General features: G+C 42.2%; 1 protein-coding gene across 3 annotated transcripts in view; it reads left to right on the forward strand.

Moving 5' to 3' along the window:
- The window catches only part of LOC106575232 (zinc finger E-box-binding homeobox 2), an 80,835-nt gene extending 57,278 nt beyond the window's left edge, over positions 1-23,557 (forward strand). Inside the window, exons 3-11 of one of the 3 annotated variants that reach the window (XM_045698790.2) lie at positions 5,133-5,384; positions 9,555-9,623; positions 9,839-9,937; positions 11,983-12,207; positions 13,330-13,544; positions 15,651-15,759; positions 16,104-18,190; positions 19,656-19,836; positions 21,471-23,557. In XM_045698790.2, the coding sequence (XP_045554746.1) occupies positions 5,133-5,384; positions 9,555-9,623; positions 9,839-9,937; positions 11,983-12,207; positions 13,330-13,544; positions 15,651-15,759; positions 16,104-18,190; positions 19,656-19,836; positions 21,471-22,048 (3,815 nt within the window). In that variant the 3' untranslated portion in view covers positions 22,049-23,557. The remainder of the gene's footprint in view (positions 1-5,132; positions 5,385-9,554; positions 9,624-9,838; positions 9,938-11,982; positions 12,208-13,329; positions 13,545-15,650; positions 15,760-16,103; positions 18,191-19,655; positions 19,837-21,470) is intronic. The other 2 variants (XM_045698792.2, XM_014151608.3) reach the window with 2 other exon arrangements.
- Positions 23,558-24,825: the final 1,268 nt, after the last annotated feature.

Raw genomic sequence — 24,825 nt, forward strand, 5'->3', positions numbered from 1 at the left:
TGACGTATGTCAGCAGCCAGAGGAACCTTTAGCTGGAAATCGATCTCACCTGAGCCGGTGATCTTAGGATATTGTTATTTCTATTTATACATATACATTTTTTTCATTTCATTTTCAGTCCTGAGGGCAGCCTAGGGAGCTTTTGTGTGCCTTGCCCCCCCCCCCCCCTTTTTTGGGGGGGCTCCTGCGTTGGGGAGGAGGAGGCCCAGAACATTTGTCGAGGGAGAGGAACATGTGTGCAGGGATGTACAGATGGTGGATCTGTACAGGGCGAGTAAAGGTGGGCCCTCTGAGCAGTTGAGCAAACCTTGAAGCTTTCTTTTTCCAGCCTGTTGCTCAGGCCTCTGCAAATAAATGGGAGTTTAATTCAATTAGAATCAGGCTACTGTGGATGCCTCATGGCAGACATTATTGAACATAACCAACCCCTTCCTGACACACTCAGAATCACTCACTACTCACTCCCATGCACACAGACACAGAGAGAGACACACACACACACACACACACACACACACACACACACACACACACACACACACACACACACACACACACACACACACACACACACACACACACACACACACACACACACACACACACACACACACACACACACACACACACACACACACACACACACACATACACATACACACGCACGCACATACGCACACACACTCCCCACTCCCAGGTTGGTTTACACATTGCTGAATTTTCACCATTCATCGCCCTCTGCCACTGTTCTTTTACTGCTTATGGCTTTCTTGGTCTGGCCCATGTGAAACACCAGGCCAGTAGACTTGGACAAGATCTTAAGCATTCTTGTGTATCTCACTGGAATACAGACAGACAGTCAAGCATTTTTGGTATTTCTACCGAATGTAAAACAGCCAGTACTCCTAATGAGTAAAACGCCAAAGTTAGACATATTTAAAATTCCAAAGACAGAAGAATATACTTAAACGTTCCCTCTGTTCCTCCCACCTACGACCCCCAAACGCTTCCTACCCTAAAAGGATGATTATTCACGGAACAGCCTACTCAGAGCCCTAAACTCTGTTGTGAAAAGGAATTGTGAAAGTTCAAAGGTCATTGTTAAAACCTCTTCCAGTGGGGTAGCCACAAGGCTATGACCTAATTTCTACCTTAATGCCTCTTTACCTCCCCTATTCCCCCGTTCTCCACCTCTACCCCCCCGTCTCCCCTTCCCCCTTCCCCCTCTGCCCTCCTAGCCATTCAGGTGATCTGCATTTTTCTCATTCATGAGACAGGGCAGTTATCCTCCAATAGGGTGAATGTCCTTGCTCATTACCGACACTGATACCTACAGGAAACACAACATTACCTGGAGCTAAGCCTCAGCGGCCAGTTAGCCAGGCTCTCAGTGTGAGTCACCTACCACCTTTCCCCATCGCATCTAACGGGAAGCTGGCTGGAAACTGGAAAGTCTCTGCCCCCAAATATAGGGTACTGTGATGGACACAGAGACACACTGGGTGGAATTGATCTTCTGGCGCCTTCTGTCTCAACTGTTCCATCAGACAGAAGGGGTTATTTGGATATTTTTCTGGGTTGTTCGTTACGGATCGAGTGCAGATCCAGCACCTCCCAGCTCGGGAGCCTGTTGAGAGGGCTTTGTGGAAGAGTGTAGGGAAAGGGGAAGAGTAGGCACACAGATGCACGTTTGCAGCACATTCACCCAAGTATGTTTATTTGAGTGTGTGCTTTGGGCATGTTCAGATGGTCAGTGTATGACTCAAGGTTTGTATGCATGTATGACACGCATATTTTGTAGTGTGAGAGTTAGGGTTTGTTTAACAGCTCGACAGTAAAACACAGTCATATTTTTGTTCTTAACACGCTGTTTTTTCTCTTTGGAAGAATCTTTTACTTTTAGATGACTTGATAGGACCTTTTTTATTATTATAAGGGTACAGAGAAACAGTCACAGTAGAAATATCGATTGTCAAATGTCTTTATTTGTTTTAAGAAAGATGATGAGATTCCAATCAGACTCCTTTTTTTTTTGTCACTGACAATGAAAGGAGAACTCGCTCTCTCAACCTTCCACAAAAAGCTGTCATTATGGAAGGTTATAGACATCATAATCAATGCACTTTTGAAACTGCCCTCTGTACTGCTATGCCTGACAGCCTAATACCAGAGTTCTGAAAGGGTTACGTCAGACATGTATAAGCCTGATATTAAGCAAGACTCAAGTGAGCAATTACAAGTGTCATTTTAATTATCTGTAAAAGTCATTCCCTTTATTTACCTCCAATCAGGAGAAAGAAGAAAGCTGGTGAGAATCAGCTGGTAACAGGTAGCATCAGTCAAAATGCCAGCTATAATTGCCTTTGTTGAGGGCGGCACTTAAACTAAAGCAGGAGAAAAATAGAAAGTGTCATCTGAAAGAAAACGTAGCCCTAGAAAGTAAACATGATGATTTCTTTGTCTATCTCATCTAGAAACACAAAAGATTGATTAGCGGTGAGGTATAGAACAAAATAATGGCAGAGTGTAGGCTAACATTAGTAGGTTCGAAATGACTTTGTTTCAGAGTACAATGCCCGACGTCAGGCTGGTGCTTATATTATACTGAGGCGTCTGTCAGAGATGTCACCTAAACAAAGCAGGCTTTCTGAAGTCAATGCTACATGCTTCTTTGATTGACAAGTTGCACACTGTCATTTTTGTCTTCTCCAAGCTCTTTGGTGAGTAATGCTCTGTCTGATAGCCAATGTTCTAGCTTGGAGATCACGTCCAGCGAGCTCCCCTCTCCTACTCCCTACCTCTCCCCTAAAACATGTAGACCTGTATGGAAGCACAGATCCCCAATCTGGCGTTAGAAGCTTTTCATGGTTTGGTTTGGACAACTGTAGATGTCTAGAGGTTTGCAGGGAGTGGGGTGATCTTCACGTCTCCTCTATGTCCAAGGTCCATTGTCTCCAGGTTCGTTGCTCAATATTGAAGACGTCACATTGTAGCACCTCTTTTCATGCGTTAACCAATACGCTATACATAGACCCATAGTACACTGAAAAATTCCCTATGAGAGTTTTGGGGTGTAAAGAAAGGCCTTTTAAAACCTGTCCATCCTTAGATAATGTCATTCACCCCTCCTGGGTATTTGTCAGTATTCAGGCTGTGTCCAGAGATCAGGTCTGCAGGGGCGGGGTAATAGCTTCCCAGGCCTCCTGCTTCTTTGTTACCCCCTGCCGCCCGCCTGCTAGGCCACCCTTAGAAACCTGCCTGGGAGAAAGGGGAGTAGGGAGTCCACAGCACGTTGTGTTGCTAAGAAGGGGGGTTAGGGGGTTAGGGGGGGTTAGGGGGGTAGGGGGTTAGGGGTAAGTTGGGAAGGGGCCAAAGGGGAAATACAATAATAATAATAATAACATATTATCAATTGTGGGCCAAGGTATATCGGGGACCACACAGCAGGAGTTTGAATGTCTCACTTTCTTTTTGGCTTTTCTTTGGCTTTCTCTTTTTTCATGTCTGAGGGCATTACCCAGTCTGAACTTGCCTAAACCCTTGTGGTCACACCTCTTGAAAAGGTTTTGTTTCCCCCGTCAATTGGTATTCTAACCAGGTCAGCTGATTCTGCTGGCCCTGTCTACGCAGCCGTTTTCATTTTAATTTGCGCCTGTTGTTCGGAAGGCAAGTGCAGACCCGTGGATTATACAAAGATCATGTATGAACATACTGTATATGCTCAACGTAATCTTATTTCTCTCCATAGTATATAACAAGAAAATATCTGATTTATTTTCCCTTCTCAGTTTTGGAAATTTGGAAGCTATTAGAGTTTTATTTAGTAGTCATTTATAGCTACAGTACAGCAATTAAAACGGACCTTAAACATTTTTGCACTCTGCTTTTTCCTCGTCTTCCCCTAGCCACATTTGAAATTGGTTCCCATGATGTCATACTCTGATTTCCCCCCTTTGTGGTTGTTTTGAGTCTGTTTCTCCAGAGTAGTGTTTTAGGAACTAGCAGTGAGGTGTGTGATGCGGTGATGTGGCGGTCCTGTTTCTCTCGCTGAGCTAATGTCCTGTGTTTATTCCTCTAATAAGTCTTTTGACTTCCTTCGTAGGACAGACAATTTATGGACCTTGTGTGTAGACTGGAGAGGCTAGAGAGACAGCCTTGTGAGGGCAGACTAATTCACAAACAGCCACCTTCAATTGAGTTCACAGCCCTTATTTACAGGCTGCCTATTTTAAGATAAGCTGCCATGTGTCTGGGACCAAGTGTTGTGGAATCAAGCGGGCCGCTACTTGTGTGAGTTATTTTAATATGGGGCTCGACTGCGCAGTATTTCCCTCCGCAAACCATGACTCATTGACAACACTCCCTGAAAAAGACAAGAGGAGAGGAAATGGAGGGAAAGGAGTGGGATGCAGGTCCTGTTTTGATTAAGTTAGGGGTGTTTTATACTGTATGTATTATTTCATCTATCATTGTAAAGATCTGACTTGACGGTTGATGTCTGTCAAGTTCTGGGGGAAAATACAGTACAGTAGGTACGTCACTTACTTAAGGAGTGGTGAATGTGATGAAATGACTAGGGGTTAAGCCATTTCAATCCAGGGTGGTATGGCTATTTGACATTTGTAAATATCAGAAGTGCAGAGTATCTCTGCCACGTTGGGTATGCTTTAGATCTGTGAGCCCAACTGAAAGGTGTAGCTAGGTTGGCATCTCAGGCAGTCTACTGCGGGAGAAAATGTGTGGCTATTTTGGCGTGTCTACGTAGCAGCTGACTGACTCCACACAGCATGATGGTTAAAGTTACAGATTCCAGTCTGTCGCGGTGGGTGTTGTTGTAATTGGGATGTACCCCCACAAGAAAGGGCCCATGTCTCAAACAGGAATGGGTTTAAACCTGTAATCAAATAAAATCAAAGTTTATAGGTCTCTTAAACAGTTTGGCAGATGTTATAACAGGTGCAGCGAAACGATTGTGTTACTTGCTCCTAACAGTGCAGTGCAATCATGACTTCATCTAAGGACATAATCCTCTTTGACCTTTTTTCCATTTCAGCGTCAGTACAATGAACACCAAACGTGAATTCCTGTGCAGTGACCCATCTTGTTTTGTTTTGTGTTCTCCCTCATTGCAGCGTTGAATTATGAGAATGTGATGGATACTGGTTCAGAGACAGAGGATGAGGACAAGCTGTTGGTATCGGAGGAGGACGGCCTACTTAACGGGGTGGGCAGCCCTGCCAGCCTGAACAACCACGACGCTGGATCCCCGAGGGTGGGCCACACCCTGATGACAAAGGAGGATGAGGACGATGACATGAGGGACAGTGGAGTAGACCATGTCTGGCATGACAACGACATGCTGCACGCCTCAGTCGACGGTACTGGTGAGTGTCTCACACACACACACACACACACACACACACACACACACACACACACACACACACACACACACACACACACACACACACACACACACACACACACACACACACACACACACACACACACACACACACACAGAAGCGCGCGGATCACGGCCAAAATGTTTTTCCGATTTATTTGATTTTCCATGAGATGATAGGTTAGCCAACTCCTCCCCCTCCACCACCTCCACAGTAACAGGGGCAGCGATTGGCCGTGCATGCCAGTCATAGGAAGTGTATGAGATCAAACCACATTTTGACATGCAGTGAGTTGACAGGGGCAAGCAGAGTCAGGAGACATTACTGTAACTTGACGATAAATAGGAAACGTATGACGGTGCCACTTAAGATTGCAGAGGAATGTTGGAGATTCCTACACCCCACATGACTGAAACTCACTCGGCTTGTCCCAACGCTAAATCTCGACCATATTTATTCTCATCTTTATCCTCACTAAAATAAACCAGAGTTATATAAGATGATATTAACAGATAGTTTTTCAATCATAAAATTAAGAGCATACATGACGTTTTCTAAGAATCGCCTCTTTTGATTGTCTATATTATCGCAATATGATCAGACTTTCAGTATGTGATTGATATAGCTTCATTTGCTAATAATCTAGTTTAGATCATTTCAGGCAAGTGATACATACAACTTTTGTGGCGCCTTCCATTTTGTTTTATTTGGAGCATCACTGATAGCAGAGAGCCTAGTCATGGATGCTTGAAAGATAAATACTTTTAATTAGGGCTAGGCGATAATCATTAAAGGAAGCCAGACTGCTGCAAAAGTCATTAACAATCTTAAATGAAATTTTTATTTTTATGATAGCCATTTACATGTATAATAGGAGTCAATGATTCTTGCAGCGGTGTGACAGAAACAGAGTGTAGCGAGAACTCATGTAAGACACCCCATTTAAACGAGCCGGTGTTAGCTATTCATTTCTCCTAATGAACTGGGTTCTGTAGAGTGCTGAAAAGGGGGAAATATTTCACCATCTAAAATGTTATTACGCTCCAAAAATGATCATCTATTGAAAAAGGAGGAAGTTCACTTTGGGGTTACTGATTATCGACGTACAAATCGGAAACATAATTGTCGTAGACAATCGATGTATTATTTTGCTCTGTTTATGGATATTTCTACTAGTGAAGGTTCATATGGGGTTTGATTCTTTAAAAATAGAAATGTTCCAATAAATCAAGATCAAAAATAAACAAGTAGTCAAAGCGTACAGTAATTGTTTATTTGATAAAAGCCTGTGGTGCCTTAATGTCTGTAATTCAACTATGTTGCAATTCCCAGATAATCTGCTTCTCATGTGATAAAACGTCGTCTGCCATATTTCTGAGACCTTGTGTAGTTAATTAGTGCAGATGATGGGAGTCTTCGCTTTCCCAAGCTTGTGGGCATTATGTTTGACTGTCCTTTTTCCTCTTTCACGGTGCCTTACTGTCTACAATGATACCTCAGCACATAACTTTACCCGGAGATAAGCTGTGCTTTTCTCCCCTGCCTTTTCTACGTCAGCTTTAGTACTCTGTCCAGAGGATGCAGGTTTTGAACAGAAGAGCACTGCAAAGGTTTCTTAGCTGTGCCTTTCCGGTGCCAGCACAATCAGAGTTTTGTGTTCTAGAATGGTCCTTGACATTCTTTTATCCCACAATGGGGTGGTGGACGCAGTGGGCTGGAATACATGACATCACTATCACACTATCATTCTAAAAGAAATCACCTGCATTCTCCCCTTTCTGCCCTTGTCTCTTTCTTCTCCTGGCCCGGCTCTGTTCAAGGACGTTCAGAGAACTAACAGAAAGGAGGAGGAGGACCTTTGTTTTTATTGCACCCTGTTCCACTGGTAACTGGCCATAAAAATAGGAATGTTTTCAAAACAAACAGCATCAATGGCGTTAAGTAAATAGGTGGACTTATGGCAGGGGAAAGGTATTCTGGACCCCTCCTAGGTCGCAGTCAGAAACTTAAACATCGTCCTTCAGTGAGGTGCAGGCCTTCTCTCACACTCCCCCTCTCCTTACATGATTTATCAGGTAGAGACAGACAGAGAGAGCAGACTGGCTCTCAACTCCCATTACACTTTCAACTATAAAAACTGTCTCTCTCCAATGGATGTGTAGCTGTCAGAAGCAATAGAAATGGCCCAAAAAGGATCTGTGCAAAGGGCCATAGAAGTGAGGTAGGTGTAAGTGGTCTTAGCCTACCTCCTGCTGGAAGTTCTCTCAGTCTCATTCCTTGACCACATACAGATTATAGGGACTGTTCAGGGTAAAGAGGGGACAAAAAGCAAGTCCCCACTTGTGCTCCTTGAGTCATATCAAAAATATGCAGTGAAATTGGATTACTAAAGGCTGCGAAAACCAAAATGGCTGCATCCATGCAAACTCTCCCACTTTCCAGGAAAAAGAAACGTGAGGGCAAGAGGAAAAGAGAGCTTGATTAACATTCAGTAAATTAGAAATGACAAAAAAGTAACTATTCATATATGCTGGTCTCTTAAACACCAGAATTATATTTGTGGCTGTGGTGGAGGATTTTTTTGATTGCTCACAATACTCCAGTGTATCTTCAACAATATTGCTAAAGGGCCATTTCCTTAGAGTGCAGCCTGGCTTGATGTCATTACTGAGAAGACAACGGCACTCCAAACCCCCTCGTATGCAAATGAAAATGGCTGGCAAGTTTCTCCACCACACAGTCAAGCTTCATGTCAAGGGAAAGTTGAGTACTTTTCATTCAAAAGAGTAAAAAAAACATCTCTGAAGCTATTGGCTGTTTAAAAAAAATATCTGTTTAGTGCAGAAGGAAACCATCTCACTTCAAGCGAAAGAAACAGAAAAAACCCTCTCTTAATGATTGAAATAAACCAAACCATTAAAACAACAGATGTTTCACTCTACACCAAAATATACGGTGTATATATATATATATATATATATATATATATATATATATATATATATATATATATATATATATATATATATATATATATATTATTTTTGTATTTTTATTTTTTGATGATTATTACTTTTTTTTTCTGCATTTGATTCGTGATAGCTAATTCACTTTTTATTCTGAAGATTTTACACAGCTTGTCAGCTACTTTTCAAACTCATTTCCAAAATGTTTTCTGTTAAGTCCAAGATGCAAGAGACAGTAAAGAAGAGAAATCCTCTATTCCCTTAATCCATTGATTTGTTTGTTTACCCCTCCATGGCAACACAGTATCCTTGAGACCATAGAAATCACATGGCTAAAACAAACAATCCTGTTGCTGCAGGATTATATTCAAAGACAGGAGCCATTTTTATTACCAGCCACTATCTTCTCGGAAGTACCTTGATTTAATTTTCAAAGACAGGACGGAAGAAAGGAGTCACAGAGGACTCCTTAAGTTAATTGTCTGTGGACATGAACACCAACAGTGTCCCCTTGTTCGCCGCCACCTATACGGCAAGAGAATTTACCCACCAATGTCCAAAGTTGTTCTCTCCCTTGTTTATGAGCCTGTCTGTCAATCTGGGGTCCTTTATTTATGGCTGTTTTACCTGTGCCAGGACAAAATGCAAGTCTGCCTTTGGTGTTCCTAAGACTATGCATTACGCTGATTGGTAATAGAGTCTAAGCCCACAGCCCACGTTTTTCTGCGAAAACCCCCCTGTATAGTTTGTCATTTTTTTCTGCCGCATGTAGATTGTTAGTAGTGTCACAGTGAGGGAATAACAACTGCAAGGCCTTTTGTGCCGGTTACTCCTGTCTGATTGTTCAGGTGGATGGGGCTGGCTTTTTAAATTAATCTTTCTTTCTGGCGACTCTCGCTACCCCCGGAATGGCAGAGCAGCTTTCTTTCCCACTGCTTGTTGTTGTTTTTAAGGTAAATAAGGCTCTGTCTGGTCCTGATGATAGCATTCATTTAGAATGCCACACAAAGCCTCGGCACAGTGCAACACAGCAAGCCCTTTATATCTTCGTACCTTCCTCTGAAGGCTTCATTGTGAGGCTTGGGTTTGCTTGGTACACTACAGCACGGAACATTGAACTGAACTTCTCTTCTCCTCCTCTTCCCTTCTTCCTCCCCTCCTCCCTCCCCCCTTTTCTCCACAGATGAAATGAAAGATGATTATGACACTTTGGGGCCTGACGCCACTCTTCAGACAGTTGGAAACGGTACAGGTGAGTTGATTTAATCCATTGTGAGGAGATTTGATGTACAGATGTAGGATCTTAATTTGATCACCCTGTTGTAGAATAACTTTCCTGCAATGAAGGAAATGTAAAACTTGTAGGGCCGGTTTCCCGGACACAGATTAAGCATAGTCCTGGACCAAAATGTATTGTAATCCATTAATTATAATCCACATAATAATTCACATTTCCTGTCGCTGCAGGATTATTTTCCTGTGGTAGCAAACTGGCTCAAATGAAGATCCTACATCTGTATTGTGTTGAAAGACGAGGCCGAGACCAACCACCCTTCCAATCCTTGTGTGGGTGGCTGTGTGTCTCTGCGTCCGTGTAGAGCATTAGTGTCCCTGCATGGTCCTTTCTACACAAAACTGTGGAACCAAATCCTACCTGCCATTTTTAATTAAGTAAACAAAGCTGATTTCCACCCACAAGTTTTCCCTCCATGATATCATCCTGACCGCTGCTGACAACTGGCCTCGGCACCGTTTTAGTAAACACTCACCACATAATGGGAATCCTTCCTTAGGAATCTTCTATTCTTCTTTTAATTTATTTATATATTTTTAGATTTTTTGTGTGTGTGTGTGTGTGTGTGTGAGCACACACATGTGTGAGTGTGCGTGCATGCACACGCATTCCTGCACACGCGGTCCTGTGCATGTGTGGTGACTTTTTTGTGTGTGGAACTTTAGACATCGCAAATGTTTCCATTCAGGACATTAAGGTCGTGGAAACAATGTAGTGGCACTGCATTGGAACACAAAACCCACCACTGGATTACATGTGATTTCATTTAAGAAATGAAAATTGTAAGCACTCTTTTATCCAGGTGATTTCCTCTATTACAGAGAAGAAAGTAGCCTCTCTTATTTTAGAAGTGAAATTTCAAAGGAGTCGCTACGAGGTTGAGCTTGTAGCTTGTTGGCAATACAGCGACTTCCTAAATTGCATTTCATTTGCAAAATCAAATGAGTCTATATTTGATCTTTTTAATGTATTTTTAATCCTTAAGATACATATTTGTTTAACGGTGAGTTGTGAATCCAGCATAGAGAGTTCAAGCATCCTCACAGTATTGTCTCTAAATTCCATTAGATGATTCTCAAATTGTTCCCACAAAGTCCTAATGAGAATGCAGGAAATTGAGCTGCCTAGTTAACAGTTGTTTCATACGATTTAATAAAAGATCCTTTGGCACCAGTGACATTTTCATGCCACTTTTGACAACCAAATCCACTACCTTGACCTTTCACAAATTGGGCCCATAAAATAATCACTGCCAAACAAATCACAATATAAAAATGTACCTTGGCTTGGAAATGTCTAATTAAATAAGTAACTATCTAAATCCAGTCAAATAAAACAGTTTGTGTGACTTCCTGTAACATTTAGCACAACAATGTGATATGTGACATGTGTTATAACAGTGATATGATAGGGGATAACAGAATATAGACTTGCCTCACATTGTTGGAATGCTGTATAGTATAGCTTTGAATGAACGTGAACCTTTGAGGGTCTATCATCTTCTGTTGACTAATGAAGGTTGCAGATTTTGATTGGCTTTGTTTGCTATTGGAGCCACAGCTATCTCTACTCTGCAGCTTTGGGATTCCCCAAAGAGAAGGGACTGGAGAATATGAGAAAACACATAATGTGTGACTTCAGCAATTTCAGAAAGGCGGCTTTAAAAAGTATTTTCTTGACTATGGTTAAAGCTTTTTTTGTGCAACATTGTGGTTTGTCCTCAGTAATCTGTTCCGCAGCCAATCAACTAACCAGAGCCCTTTTATTGACCCCTTGTGTGGAAGTCAATACACAGGGAATTTGTTTGTACTGTTGCTACACAATGTGTAAATAAAATGTTAATCGAGAGGCTTAAACACTGAGGCTTGATTAAATAGATGGATGTCTTTCGATAATCTCAAAGATTCAAAATTGTAAAATTCAAATTATTTTCATTTCAAGTATGATACGGAAAATTAGAAGTCATTTGACCAGTTTAAATTGTATTCCCCACATTTATTGTGTAACTGGTAATATGTTTCAAGTAGATGCAGTATGTTTATCTAAAATACTTTCCCCATCATTTAAGGTGGTACTTCAACTCATATTTCTTGTTTTAGAGGCTGTTGTGTGACAAGATAAAACAGTAATTCAGATGTATTCTTAATGTCTGTTGTGGCGTTTCTTCATCACATTTAGACCCGACATGTTCTCTGTTTTGCTGTAACACACATTTCTCTTGGGGAATTTTTTTGAAACCCATCTCTCTCTCTCTCTCTCTCTCTCTCTCTCTCTTCTCTCTCTCTCCCTCCTTCTCTCGTTCTCTTCTTCTTTTCAGTTAAGAATGTTGTTGATTGCACTTCCGAGTTTGAGGAGTTCTTCGCTAAGCGTAGCAAGCTCCAGGAGGAAAGCCTGAGCGAGAGCCACAGCCACGTGGTCAGCATCGCTGAGTACCTGCAGCGGGGCGACACTGCCATCATTTACCCAGAAGCACCCGAGGGAGAGGAGCTGTCCCGTCTGGGCACGCCCGAAGCGTCTGAAACAAACGGCCAGGAGGAAAATGGTAAGAATCCATAGACCAGCCAGGGAGGGCAAGGACAGAACCAGGGACAGGGGCTGTATGTATGAAGCGTCTTAGAGTAGGAGTGCTGATTTAGGATCAGTTTTGAATTTTAGATCACAATGAATAAGATTACACGGACAGGGGTGAGCTAGGGCCATATGTTTGAAGCGGTTTAGAGTAGGAGTGCTGATCTAGGATCAGTATTGCCGTTTAGATCACAATGAATAAGATTACATGGACAGGGGGGGAGCTGATCCTGGATCAGCACTCCTACTTTGAGACTCTTGCTACATAACGTCCCCAGAAGAGAACAGAGCAGCAGTGGTGTGGCTGGACTCTTCTTCGGTGTCTGTGGCTCAGTGACATGGGCAGCTGTTGGTCTCACAGATTCTTCACTGGATGCCTCTGTGTTTACCTTTGGTCCTTCAGTCTTTAAGCAGCAGCAGCTGCCAGAGGTCTGAAATAAGATAGTACACCTCTCAGACCCCGGGGGAACAGGGATTGAATTAGAATGGATTTATGATACGTACTTCAGAAATTATGAAAGTGTGGGAAAAAAAATTGTATTAAATAAGCCACTTGAAAGCAATTAGGCGAGGGGACTATGGTTAAGGGGAGCAAGGAAGGACGAGGGGGGAGGGTGGGTGAAGGTAGTGTTCTTAAAAACCAGGTCAAGGTGCTTTATTTCAGACTGACATTTGTAAAATATCAGTGTGAGATTAGATATCATGTTTAGTTTGTGTCTTAAATCAAAAGTCAAAGAAAAAACACAATTGCTTAAGATAAAAGTATGTTATACAACACATTCTGAAGTGTATAGGTCAGTTAAAAGCTAATTCAAATTAGTACGTGTGAATTTTCACATGTCTTAGTATGTGATATAAAAAAAGGAGGGGCCAGAGTCTGTGTGTGTGTACGTGTGCGTGTGCGTGTATGTATATGTGTGTGTCAGGGCATGGATGCCAGCCTGAGACGATGGTACTCTGTAGAGCAGATTGCAGTGATACCTCCCATACCATTCCGGGCAGTACGCCCATTAGCTGCCATTGATTTGCTGACCTTTTGGACCGCTTTCTCTCCCTAACCCCCCTCCCTTTCTCCCCCCCCGTCTCCCCTACCCAGACCTGCCACCTGGAACTCCAGATGCTTTCGCCCAACTGTTGACCTGCCCCTACTGCGACCGGGGTTACAAGCGCTTGACATCGCTCAAGGAGCACATCAAGTACCGCCACGAGAAGAACGAGGAGAACTTCGCCTGCCCCCTGTGTAACTACACGTTTGCTTACCGCACTCAGCTTGAGCGACATATGGCCACGCACAAGCCCGGCAGAGATCAGGTGAGGATCATATGCCGTCGTTTGTTTTGGGGGGGGTTACACTTTTCAATCACTTTCAGGATCATATGCCCCTATCACTTCATTTCTAATGTGCTATGATCCCTTGGAGGAAATTATATAATTTTGATTGGCAGTCATTATTAATTTTTCATGACATTTTGAAGATGCAGATCTTTTAATGGTAATAACTTTAATTGAGGCCCTAAATGGTTTTTTGATGGCCCCGTCTGATATGATTTTGCCGTCTTATGTTCACGATCGAATGATTATGTTAATTTCCAATTTAGACATTTTATCTGCTCCTCAATTTCACTTCAACTAGTAGATTTTATGTTCTTTAAAATCAAGCGTTTCCTTTATGCAGTACTATGTCATACATTCCACCATTTACCTTACATTGCGTAAAAAGAATCAACATGTACACTTATTATTGAGTCTCACTCACTCTCAATGTATTTTTTTTATACAAACTAACCTGGGAATTTGTTGGCAATTTCCATGCATCACATCCAACTCCCTGTGTGGAAAAAAAACACCTTCTATTCATAGACGTTACATTTGCTTGCCAACCATGTTTAAAAATAAGTGAATCTGAACAAAACCGGTAGTGACAAGTTAAGTCCTCTTGGGGTAAAAAAGAAAGAAGAAAGAAAGTAAAATATGTTGTGAAGTTAGTGAATCATTGTGTCATCGCTTACAGGCAAGTCCCAATCCAATGTCCTGTGAGAGCTGTCTCTACCTAGGAAAAGATTCCCTCGCCATAAACACCATACAAAATTCTTAAATAACCTATAACTCTCCTTATCCAATTAACCAATCAAGAGAAAATGTGTCATTAATACGAGCCAATAATATTTGAATGCCCAGCCCATGCGTCCCGACAACAACATCCAACATCCCATCCCTAACCTTCCCTGAGTCATGTAGGATAGCAAGTCCCCCTCCCCAAAAAACACATTTGCCGGTGTTGCTGCCATTGACAATTAGGGTTAGAGAATGATTTTATCTTATTGGCACAACTAAAGTTTACTGCGGTCCTCAGAGGGAAGCAGCGGGAGCCAAAGCAGCTGTTGCTGTTTGTTTATGCAACTCAGCAACATACGAGTGGTGGGGTCCCTGACTGGCGCTTGGCGGCCCCACCGACAGACAGACCCACTCCTGCTCGATCTTTGAAGGTTGCTGCCGTTTGAACAATCCTCCCTGTGTCCTCCCTTACGCCATCTGTCTCCCCAGGAATGTGGGTAGAGTCAGCACACCCCAGCAGTTGTCAGGCTGGATCAGGACGCTGGCTGCTTCTTTCTGCTATGCCTGCCTGCGTAGCGAGTGCTGCTGAGAGATCTTTTGTATTGCCTAAGCATTTAACATGTTCACCTCCCACTCAGAATTAATTGTGCACGCCTGGTATGCCCCCCGTTTACACGTACACTGTTATTGTTGTTGTGATTACTATTATATTAGGATTTTTAAACAGGCAGAGGCCTCCCCCTGTTTGAATTGCAAATTGGAGGGGCTGCAACTGATGTTTACCTTTGAACAGAGAATCAAGGCCTAGGCCCATCCTATCCAGCATAGTCTAAGATTATTAAAGAGACGTTTGAGGATTCAAATGATTAGTGGAAATCTGTTCCAATTAAGACATTTCAACATTTATGGAAATGTAATGTTTCTTCATGTATAATTACTGTTGTATGTAGGTATGTGAAATACAGGGAAGGACTTCTTGTGAAATAGTCAGAATATCTTTTGAGTGATTACCCCAAATTAATAAGATTAGATTGCTTGTCTCTAATGAGGGGGAAACTATATTAAAAAAGAGCCCCTTTCATTTATTTTATTTTATTGGCTGCCAAATTCTAAAGGCATGCTTCCTGGGCTCGAGAGCCAGGAAATGAAAAGGTATGTGATTCCCTCTGTTATCAGCGCCACTCTTGTACTCTCTCATTGGAGTTGGAAGTAGAAAGAGGCAAGATGGGCTGTGTAGCAACGCGAGACATTTGGCTTGTCGGTCGATTGCACCGAGGGCTGATTGTGATTATTTAGTGAACTCTTTTCCCCCTGTAATGTTGTTAGCAGAACTCATGTCAATACCTGCTTCTTTCTCTATAGCACCAACTGCTGAACCAGGGGGCTGGCAACCGCAAGTTCAAATGCACAGAATGTGGCAAGGCCTTCAAATACAAGCACCATCTGAAGGAACACCTGCGGATTCACAGTGGTGGGTAGCAAGGGGGCCTGTGCACTCCTCTTTGAATAAGCATAACCTTGATTTAAGACTGCGGTGAACTTCACAGGGTGTACAAAAATCGATTGCCTTTTTCTTTTCTCTCTCCCACTGTTCCAATGGATGACTTGAGCTACTTTGTTTCCTTCTATCTGCCAATCTCACAATTGAGCAGTTCAGTGTTTACACTTTAATTTGGCATTCATTAAAGGTGTTCATTGTTGATACATTCTCCCTTAGCCCACTTGTAATTAATAATTGAGAATATGTGTGTTCATTATGCCATTCTAAATGTGTTCATGGCAGATCTTTTTAAAAGTATATGTTGTCTCTTTCAGGTGAGAAGCCATATGAATGCCCGAACTGCAAGAAGCGCTTCTCCCACTCAGGCTCCTACAGCTCTCACATCAGCAGCAAGAAGTGCATCGGCCTTATAGCAGTCAACGGGAGGATGCGCAACAACATGAAGACAGGCTCTTCCCCTACATCAGCCTCGTCCTCCCCCACTAACACCGCCATCACCCAGCTGAGACACAAGCTAGAGAACGGAAACGGAAACGGCAAGCCCCTGGGCCACCACCAGGACCAGAACAACCACCACCTGAACATCAAAACAGAACCACTAGACTTCAACGACTACAAACTCATGATGGCCTCCCATGGCTTCGGCGCACCTGGGCCCTTCATGAACGGAGGGATGGGGGGAAATAGCAGCCCGCTAGGGATCCACTGCTCAGCCCAGAGCCCCATGCAGCACGTGGGGGTGGGGATCGAACAACAGCTCCTTGGTTACCCGTCCCTGAGCAACAACCTGAGCGAGGTCCAGAAGGTGCTCCAGATCGTGGACAACACTGTGTGCAGGCAGAAGATGGACTGCAAACCGGAGGAGATCTCCAGGCTCAAGGCTTACATGAAGGAGCTCGGGAACCAGATCGAGGAGCAGAAACAGGGACTGACGTCACAGGGGGGTCACCAGGTTGGTCTTCCAGTCGTCAGCCATAACGGTGCCACTAAAAGCATCATCGACTACACATTAGAAAAAGTGAACGAAGCCAAAGCTTGTCTCCAGAGCTTGACCACGGACTCAAAGAGACAAATTAGCACTATCAAACGTGAGAAATCCAACCACATGCTAGATTTAGGTACAGAGGATAAGATGCATGAGAACAACATTATGTTTACACCCTTTTCTTGCCAATACTGCAAAGAAGCCTTCCCAGGTCCAATTCCCTTGCATCAGCATGAACGTTACCTGTGTAAAATGAATGAGGAGATCAAGACAGTTCTCCAGACTAGTGAGAACCTTATGCCCACAAAACAGGGGATGTTTACTGAGAAGCATGCCCTCCTGCTCTCGTCCATGCTGTCTGAGAAAAGCCCCATCAACCCGTACAAGGACCACATGTCAGTGCTCAAGGCCTACTTCGCTATGAACATGGAGCCCAATTCAGAGGAACTACTGAAGATCTCCATAGCGGTCGGCCTTCCTCAGGAATTCGTCAAAGAGTGGTTCGAGCAGAGGAAAGTCTACCAGTACGGCACCCCAAGAACTCCACCACTAGAACAACAACGAAACAACCATGCAGATATAGTTCTAGCCGCAAACAACCATAACCACGCTCCCACTAAAGACTCAATGGCAGCTAGATCCCCAGTGTCCCTGATCAAGTCTAATGACCGTGACCGCAACCGTGACCACCATATCATGTCCCCCTCCATTGCAGAGCTCCATAACAACGTCAACAACTGTGAGAACCAACTCAGACTCATGAAAGCCAACACGTTCAGTGGACACACCAAACACATGGGTGACCACTCCAAATTGGACCACCTCTCAAGGAGCAGCACACCTTCTCCTTTGAATCTTTCCTCCACATCTTCCAAAAACTCCCAGAGTAGCTCATATACTCCAAACAGCCTGATGTCTGAGGACCTGAATCTCAACATGAACCTGTCTGAACAACCACTGGACCTGTCACTGCCAAAGCTCATGAAGGAGCCCAAACACGCCATGACTGTGAAGAGCAGACCTAAACTAAACAGTATGAACCACCATGACCACTCCAGTGTTCCCTCCCCACGAGAACACTTCGAAGAGCCACTTAACCTGGCCTATCTCAAGAAGGAGTTTGAAGGCAGAGGCCAGAACCACCTCAATGGAGACTTCAACAAAAGCACCAGCCCCTTGTTCGGGATGAACCCCTTCGGTGCCAAACCGATGTACACGTCGCTTCCGCAACAGACCGCGTTCCCACCTGCCACCTTCATGTCTCCAATGCAGGCCAGCATGCCTGGGCTGAGGCCATACCCAGGGCTGGATCAGCTGAGCTTCCTACCACACATGGCCTACACTTATGCAACAGGAGCAGCTACCTTTGCTGAAATGCAGCAGAGGAGAAAATACCAGCGAAAGCCTGGTTTCCAGGTAAATAGATAAGCCACTTGTGGTTTAGTTTTTAAGCCTCCGGTTTATCCTCTCCCCCCCCCCCCCCCTCTCTCTCCCCATCTTTAACCCCTTTCTCTCTCTCTCTCTCTCCCTCTTTCTCTCTCCCTCCATCTCTAACCCCCCCACCTCTCCTCTCAAATTCTCTAAAATGATCTGCTCATTGTGCCACTAATTAAAAGGTACTCTAATGAGCTCAAATGCTCACCTGCAGCACATTGAACCAGGGAGAAAACACAGTCAGGTAGATAACCAGCTGTCAAACGAGCCTGGAGTTGTTCAGTTCTCCAAGCAGGCGTCATTAGCGATATCAGCATATAATTGCTGTTTCAGAAGAGGTTATGATGTGGGGGATTCAGTTGTTGCCAGACTCCACCGTGAATTGTCCTTACCGCAGAGTGCAGGCAGCATCACATCTCCAGCTGTTCAGTGTAGTCTATTCCAGAGTAAAACATAGACTACATACCCTTTAAAATCAATCTGTCTCAGCCTAGTTTATTTCATTTTTTTTCCTTAGGTGTTTTGTGTCGTGAATTGTGTGAGGGAAATAGTGTACATGATCTGTGCAATAGGAAAAGGGTAAGCCCTGGAGCTGCACACAGCACAGAGGATCTGACTCCAACTCCAATTCTCTGCCACTTTCTTGTATTTTTATTTTAAAGAGATTAGCACTCTAAAGCCAAAATGAGTTTCTACATGCAGGTTAATAATGCACAGGCTCCATGTTCATTCCCACTGAATGCTGAAGGCTGTTTAACATAGAGGGAACCATTTTGATAAAAAAGTATTAATAATGTTTCCTATTCTAAGTTATTAAATTAGATTTTTTTTAAATACAGCTACGGGCATTTAGCTGAAATTGATGGCGGAATGATAGTAGCTCTGTTCTTTAAAAACAGTGTAAGAAAGAAAATGTCCCCGCCAAAGGAATCATTGTCAGACCAGAGCGATCACTTCTTAATGAGAGCAATGGTGCTTCTCAATATTGGTCATTTAGAACACCTCTTGATTTAATCATTATGAGTTGGAAATTAGAAGAATATGACAATAAGCCCCGCAAAGGGCTTTCTCTTATTATTATGACCTTCTAATGTAATAATATTTCCCCCAATTCATTTAAGTCTATGCCTATCGGGTTCATTTTCCCTTATAAAGAACAGATACATATAGAATTAAAACTCTTTCATGTATAACATTAGACTGATGTGGATTCAAATATATGGAGATTTTTTTTTTTAAATAACATTCAGGGTAGATTCTCCACCATTACCATGTAGCCTGCCATTTATATATTCATTTGTTCATTTACACCTGAGCTCTGTATTGGAGTGTTCGTAATTAGGTCAAACAGTAAGTTCCGTTCTGTCTTTCATTCAGGTAAACATCAGGAGGTACTGTACCTGTACTTAGCTGACACGTGTGGATTGATAAATGTGTCATTTTCTAGGGGGAGCTGCTAGACGGAACAGCAGATTATATGTCAGGACTGGATGACATGACCGATTCAGACTCCTGTCTGTCCCGGAAGAAGATCAAGAAGACAGAAAGTGGTATGTACGCGTGTGACTTGTGCGACAAAACATTCCAGAAGAGCAGTTCCCTCCTAAGACACAAATATGAACACACAGGTATATACTGTTCTGGAACACTTATTTTACCCCATTGCTTTTATTTCTAATGTTTTGTGTTACTAAACCCTTTCAATTGTTTCATTTGGTTTATATTCCCACTTCTTTCTTGCTTTGTTCTTTTTCAGTTGTATGTAAATCGAGACCTAACTTGTTTCTTCATTGACAGGGGTGAGGAGATATACTTACTAAAATATGTAGAGCAAGACATTACGTTATCGGGGTTATGCCAGAAATACCTTTCTCTGAATATATAAGCTCCATACTTAAATCAAAATGGGGTAGGAAGTTCCTAACTAAATGTTGTGTCATTGCTTTGCATAATGCATGAGGGCACTGTCTGAAGTAAATGTCATCCTTGGCCATTTCTAATTATATTCATCACATGCTACTTTATTAACCCTATTATGATGTACAAAACACACTAAGCGTACCCACATATATGACTTATAAAGAGACTGAGACAGACTGCTGACAGTATCACTTGACCAAAACGGTCCTTTGTTGACTATTACTCTAATCAGCGATAGATCGGTTTAACCCATCGAACATTTGTGTGTTGATGACATTTTTTTATTATTTTTTTACACTTCTCACAATGAAACTCTTTCGCTGAGTTGCGTCATTCTTTACACACATGACTATATGCAGCACGCAGCAGAACATGCTTGATGTAGCCTGCAGTTGATCTGGTTGTGGTATTAGTAGGTGTGTGTTGCAAGAACGACAGTTATGGAAGGTGTCGAAGGCACTCCGGGGCTATTTGTGGCTAGGAATTGGCCAGATGTGTTGGTGTCTGTGCTTGGTGGCACAAGTGGTGTCACGAGCTGATTGAAATGCCAAAGGAGAAACTCTGTCTTATGATTTGTGTCAGATAGACTGTTATATTTCCGGATGTGCTGAGGTATAGTAAATTCAAAAAGGGGTGCAACTGTCCCCAACTCCCCACCCCATGATATAAACCATGACCAGCTACCATTGCTGGCTGCTGGGGGAGTTTTTATTTAGCCAGATCATTTGGTAGCATGATGTAATGAAATTTCACTCCATCAATGTAGGGCGGCTCGAGTTTCTCGTCTCACACTTTTGCATTCAGGGTATCCCATCTTACATGGTGAGTAGAGTAGAGATGAGTCCCAGTATAATTGAGGGACAGAGGCGTCTAGAAACTAGAATGATTCTTCTGAGATGATCAGGGTAGCCATAGGAGTCTCTTGTTCAATTTTCATCTCCTATTTGTTTACTTATTTGTCACAGCTTTCTGTTTGTTTAGTTTGCGATGGTTTATTTACGTTGCATCCATCAGTGTGGCACTTACGACGAAAATAAGTGTCTGTGATTCTGTTCCTCCATGCTTTAGCGATAGGAGGGAATTTCATAATGTAAACACGACAGACCCTGTGGTTTATTTAAGCTGCTTATCTCCTCATTTGGAATAAACAAATAAGTTATGACACGGTTAGCATTGAAATTGTAATACTAGTTCAAGTTGCTTCGTACCATTCGAATCATCTGAATGTACTTTTAGTTTGTGTTTGTTCTCCTCCTGATGTTTATAATTGTGTGAAATGTAGTAACAAAGTAGCGAGCTGGAAAACTCATGTCTGCTTTCCTCTCCCTTTGTGTCTCCTCAGGTAAACGGCCACACCAGTGTCAAATCTGCAAGAAGGCATTCAAACACAAGCACCACCTTATAGAACATTCACGACTGCACTCGGGCGAGAAACCGTACCAGTGCGACAAGTGCGGGAAGCGCTTCTCTCACTCCGGCTCCTACTCCCAGCACATGAACCACCGTTACTCTTACTGCAAGAGGGAGGCAGAGGAGAGGGAAGCGGCCGAGAGAGAGGCCCGGGAGAAGGGCCACCTAGAGCCCACAGAGCTACTATTGAGCCGGGCCTACTTACAGGGCATGACTCCTCAGGGCTACCCCGACCTGGAGGACCGCGAGGGCATTCTGAGGGAAGGAGGGATGAACGGAGGAATGAGAGATCGTCAGAAGGAAGTTGAAGGAACGTACGCGAAAATAGGACGTAGGGAAGAGGATTTTGAGGAGGAGGAAGAGGAGAGCGAGAACAAGAGCATGGACACAGATCCAGACACGTTGCGGGATGAGGAGGAGAACGGAGAGCACTCGATGGACGATAGTTCGTTGGACGGGAAAACAGAAACCAAATCGGATCACGAGGACAATATGGAGGACGGCATGTAATAAAACTACTGCATTTAAAAAGCTTCCCATCTTACTTTTCTGTTCAGTATTGTTACCTGCTTGGTTTTAAACGCTGCTGTGTTGAAGCTGTACATGCACGTGCCTGAAGCTTCTAGGAAGCTTTGAATTGAAGGACTCAAGGGGTGGTGGTTGTACATGTCTCCAAGGAGACATTGATTTGAAGTTTGGTTTTGGGGTGGGGGGGCGGTGAATTGTGTAAGAAGATGCTGCATTATGCAAAAATGAATAAATGAATCCTTTTTAAAAATTGTACAGTATTAAGGCCTAAAAATATGTGTGGTGCTAACATCCTAAAAACTCTGTGTTCCATAGTCTTTATAGCACAAACTAGTGACTTGTACAAATTGCACTTCGCTTCTATAATCACTACAAAAAGAATAAAAAAGTATTGCCTATGTATATATTTATACAGTGTTGAATAAAGCAGTAGTGTCCACGCTACAGTCCATCAGTTGTATTACTTATCTTTCACTTAATGTGTTGTCTATAGTTTTGCCCTGTCGTCAGGCCAGCTAGCCACACAGTTTTAGGCCTCAGCATTTCTCTGTGAAGGAACTTAACAGATATTACCTGTTTGATTTTAAGATACTGAAGTCTTAAAGAGACCTTGAAATGAAGGGAAACGGTTTTGGCAGTACAGTACAGTAGATGGAAGGATCATGTGAACAATGAAGGAGAAAGCCTTTGTAAGGTGTTTTTGATAAGAAAAAGCCTTATATGCAAACCTTTTAATCTGTGTGTTTCTGCAAGTGCCATCCTTGTATTGTGTGAAAGGAGGGTGACACATGTTACCTCTTCACCAGCTTCGGTATTAAGAGATAGCTCACCTTGATCTTTCAAGCACCCATGTCAGTATTAGGACACTAGGCCGCAGCTCCTTAGTTTACATATGTCTGTGCAATTTTCAGGTTTATTTCATTAACTTTTGTCAGTATTACACCAAACAATTTTTTGAAACATCAAAATTGCATTAATTTTGTTTGTAGGTTGAATAACATTTTATTTATGTGGCCCATTTTATATTTCCTAATTTTATTTATTTCATACTGTAGTGTACAGTATTATAGTTCTTCAATATATAGATATATTTTAGTAAAAATGAACTTGGCGTTGATCATTGGGGCAAATTTTACGTAAAGAGAGCATTTATTGTGTTTTGAAACATTAATTGTGAAATGCAAATTTTCAACTATATTATTTTGTTTTATTTCCTTTATTTTCCAATTACTGGAAATTCCAAATTTGGGAACTTTTATACAATATTGTGAAAACACTGTATTTTTAACTAAAAAAATTCCACTTTCTTCATCTTTTTTTTTTTTTGGCAAAAAAAATGAAGAGGGACTGTTAAGATACAATGTATGATACCATGACTGAAGAAAATCTTTCCTGAAATGTCTTTGTAAAAGTATTATTGAATTTTTAATTTGTAATTTCTCTTGGAAATGACCATGCTCGAATAAAAGTAGCCAAATTACAAAACACAAATGCCTTATGTTTACATTTTTTCGTGCTTTTGTAGCAGTGCTCGAGAACCATATAACTACACCTGTCACTCAGAAAAGGAGTCGTCTGAAAGTAAAAGACCCACATTCCCCCAAAATTGGGAGTTTGCCTCGTATGATTTCAACTTTTCACATACTGAGTCACACAATAATTCAGTATTTTTATCATTATTTTCAATACTTTTATAACATTCAATAGACTTAATGATTGTTTAATGACAATCACATTACCAAGAGAGGAAAAAAAGCAAAGAAACAAATTCAGTCATTAAAATGAAAGGTGGACGCCAGCTACTGTAAAAGTACTTTCGTGTGAAGATACTTATAGCTATTAACCGCTCACACTGCATATGCAGATTCAAAGCAACATCAAAAGGCTAAGATGAAAGAGAAAAGGTTGAGCAATGCCAAACGCAGAGCATGCTTTGCATATTCCAATTTTCATATTGATCCTGATGCCATCTGATCATTCGGCGCTATCTCACAGATAAAAGGGGAGGTCTTAAATGATTAGCCATTGAATTTAACCATCTACTGTTAACTGTTGGGAGGATAAAAAATGCAAAGCTTCCACAGAGATCAGAGGTAAGGAGAAGATACCTTCAAGGAGGATAGAACACTCCAGGTGGAAAGTATTTGACACGTTCTAGTACCCTTCTGCGCCACAATAAAGAAGATCATGACGTTAGGAGGGAAGTTGTACTTGTACTGTTGTTTGTTTCGCCTCAGTCAATCATTTTGAAGTAAAGAACAATTTCCTTTTAAAACTTCATTTGAAAATACTTAACCAAGCTAGTCGAATGTTTGGGAGGAAAAAACACCTAATGACAACATGCTGTTACAGTAACTCAATAATGTCATATTGCTGTATGTTTTGGCCAGATTGGTGGTGTGTTTGGAACATATGAACTCTGATGATTCATCACTGGTTTTAGGTATAGACTCAGACATTAAGTGTAGATTTTTCCTTCAGGGTGTGCAATTGCATCCATTGAAATCTCCAAGTCTTACTATGGTTACATTACTTAATGTTGTCATTGGCTCAACACATACTGTACCTCGCTGACATATTATATAGGGAAACTTTATGGCCCTTGGCATTCCCAAGTTCTCAGATGAAAAGGAAATTAAAATAGAAGTGTGTACCACTGAACTGAATAAAAGGTATATTCAGTAGAATTAACTCTGAATAAAGGATATGCAACTTATTTCCAAAACGTTTAGTAAACATATAGCAAGACAAATAAGAGG

The sequence above is a fragment of the Salmo salar genome, chromosome 17 (assembly GCF_965601325.2).
Source record: "Salmo salar chromosome 17, fSalSal1, whole genome shotgun sequence".
Lineage (NCBI taxonomy): Eukaryota > Metazoa > Chordata > Actinopteri > Salmoniformes > Salmonidae > Salmo > Salmo salar.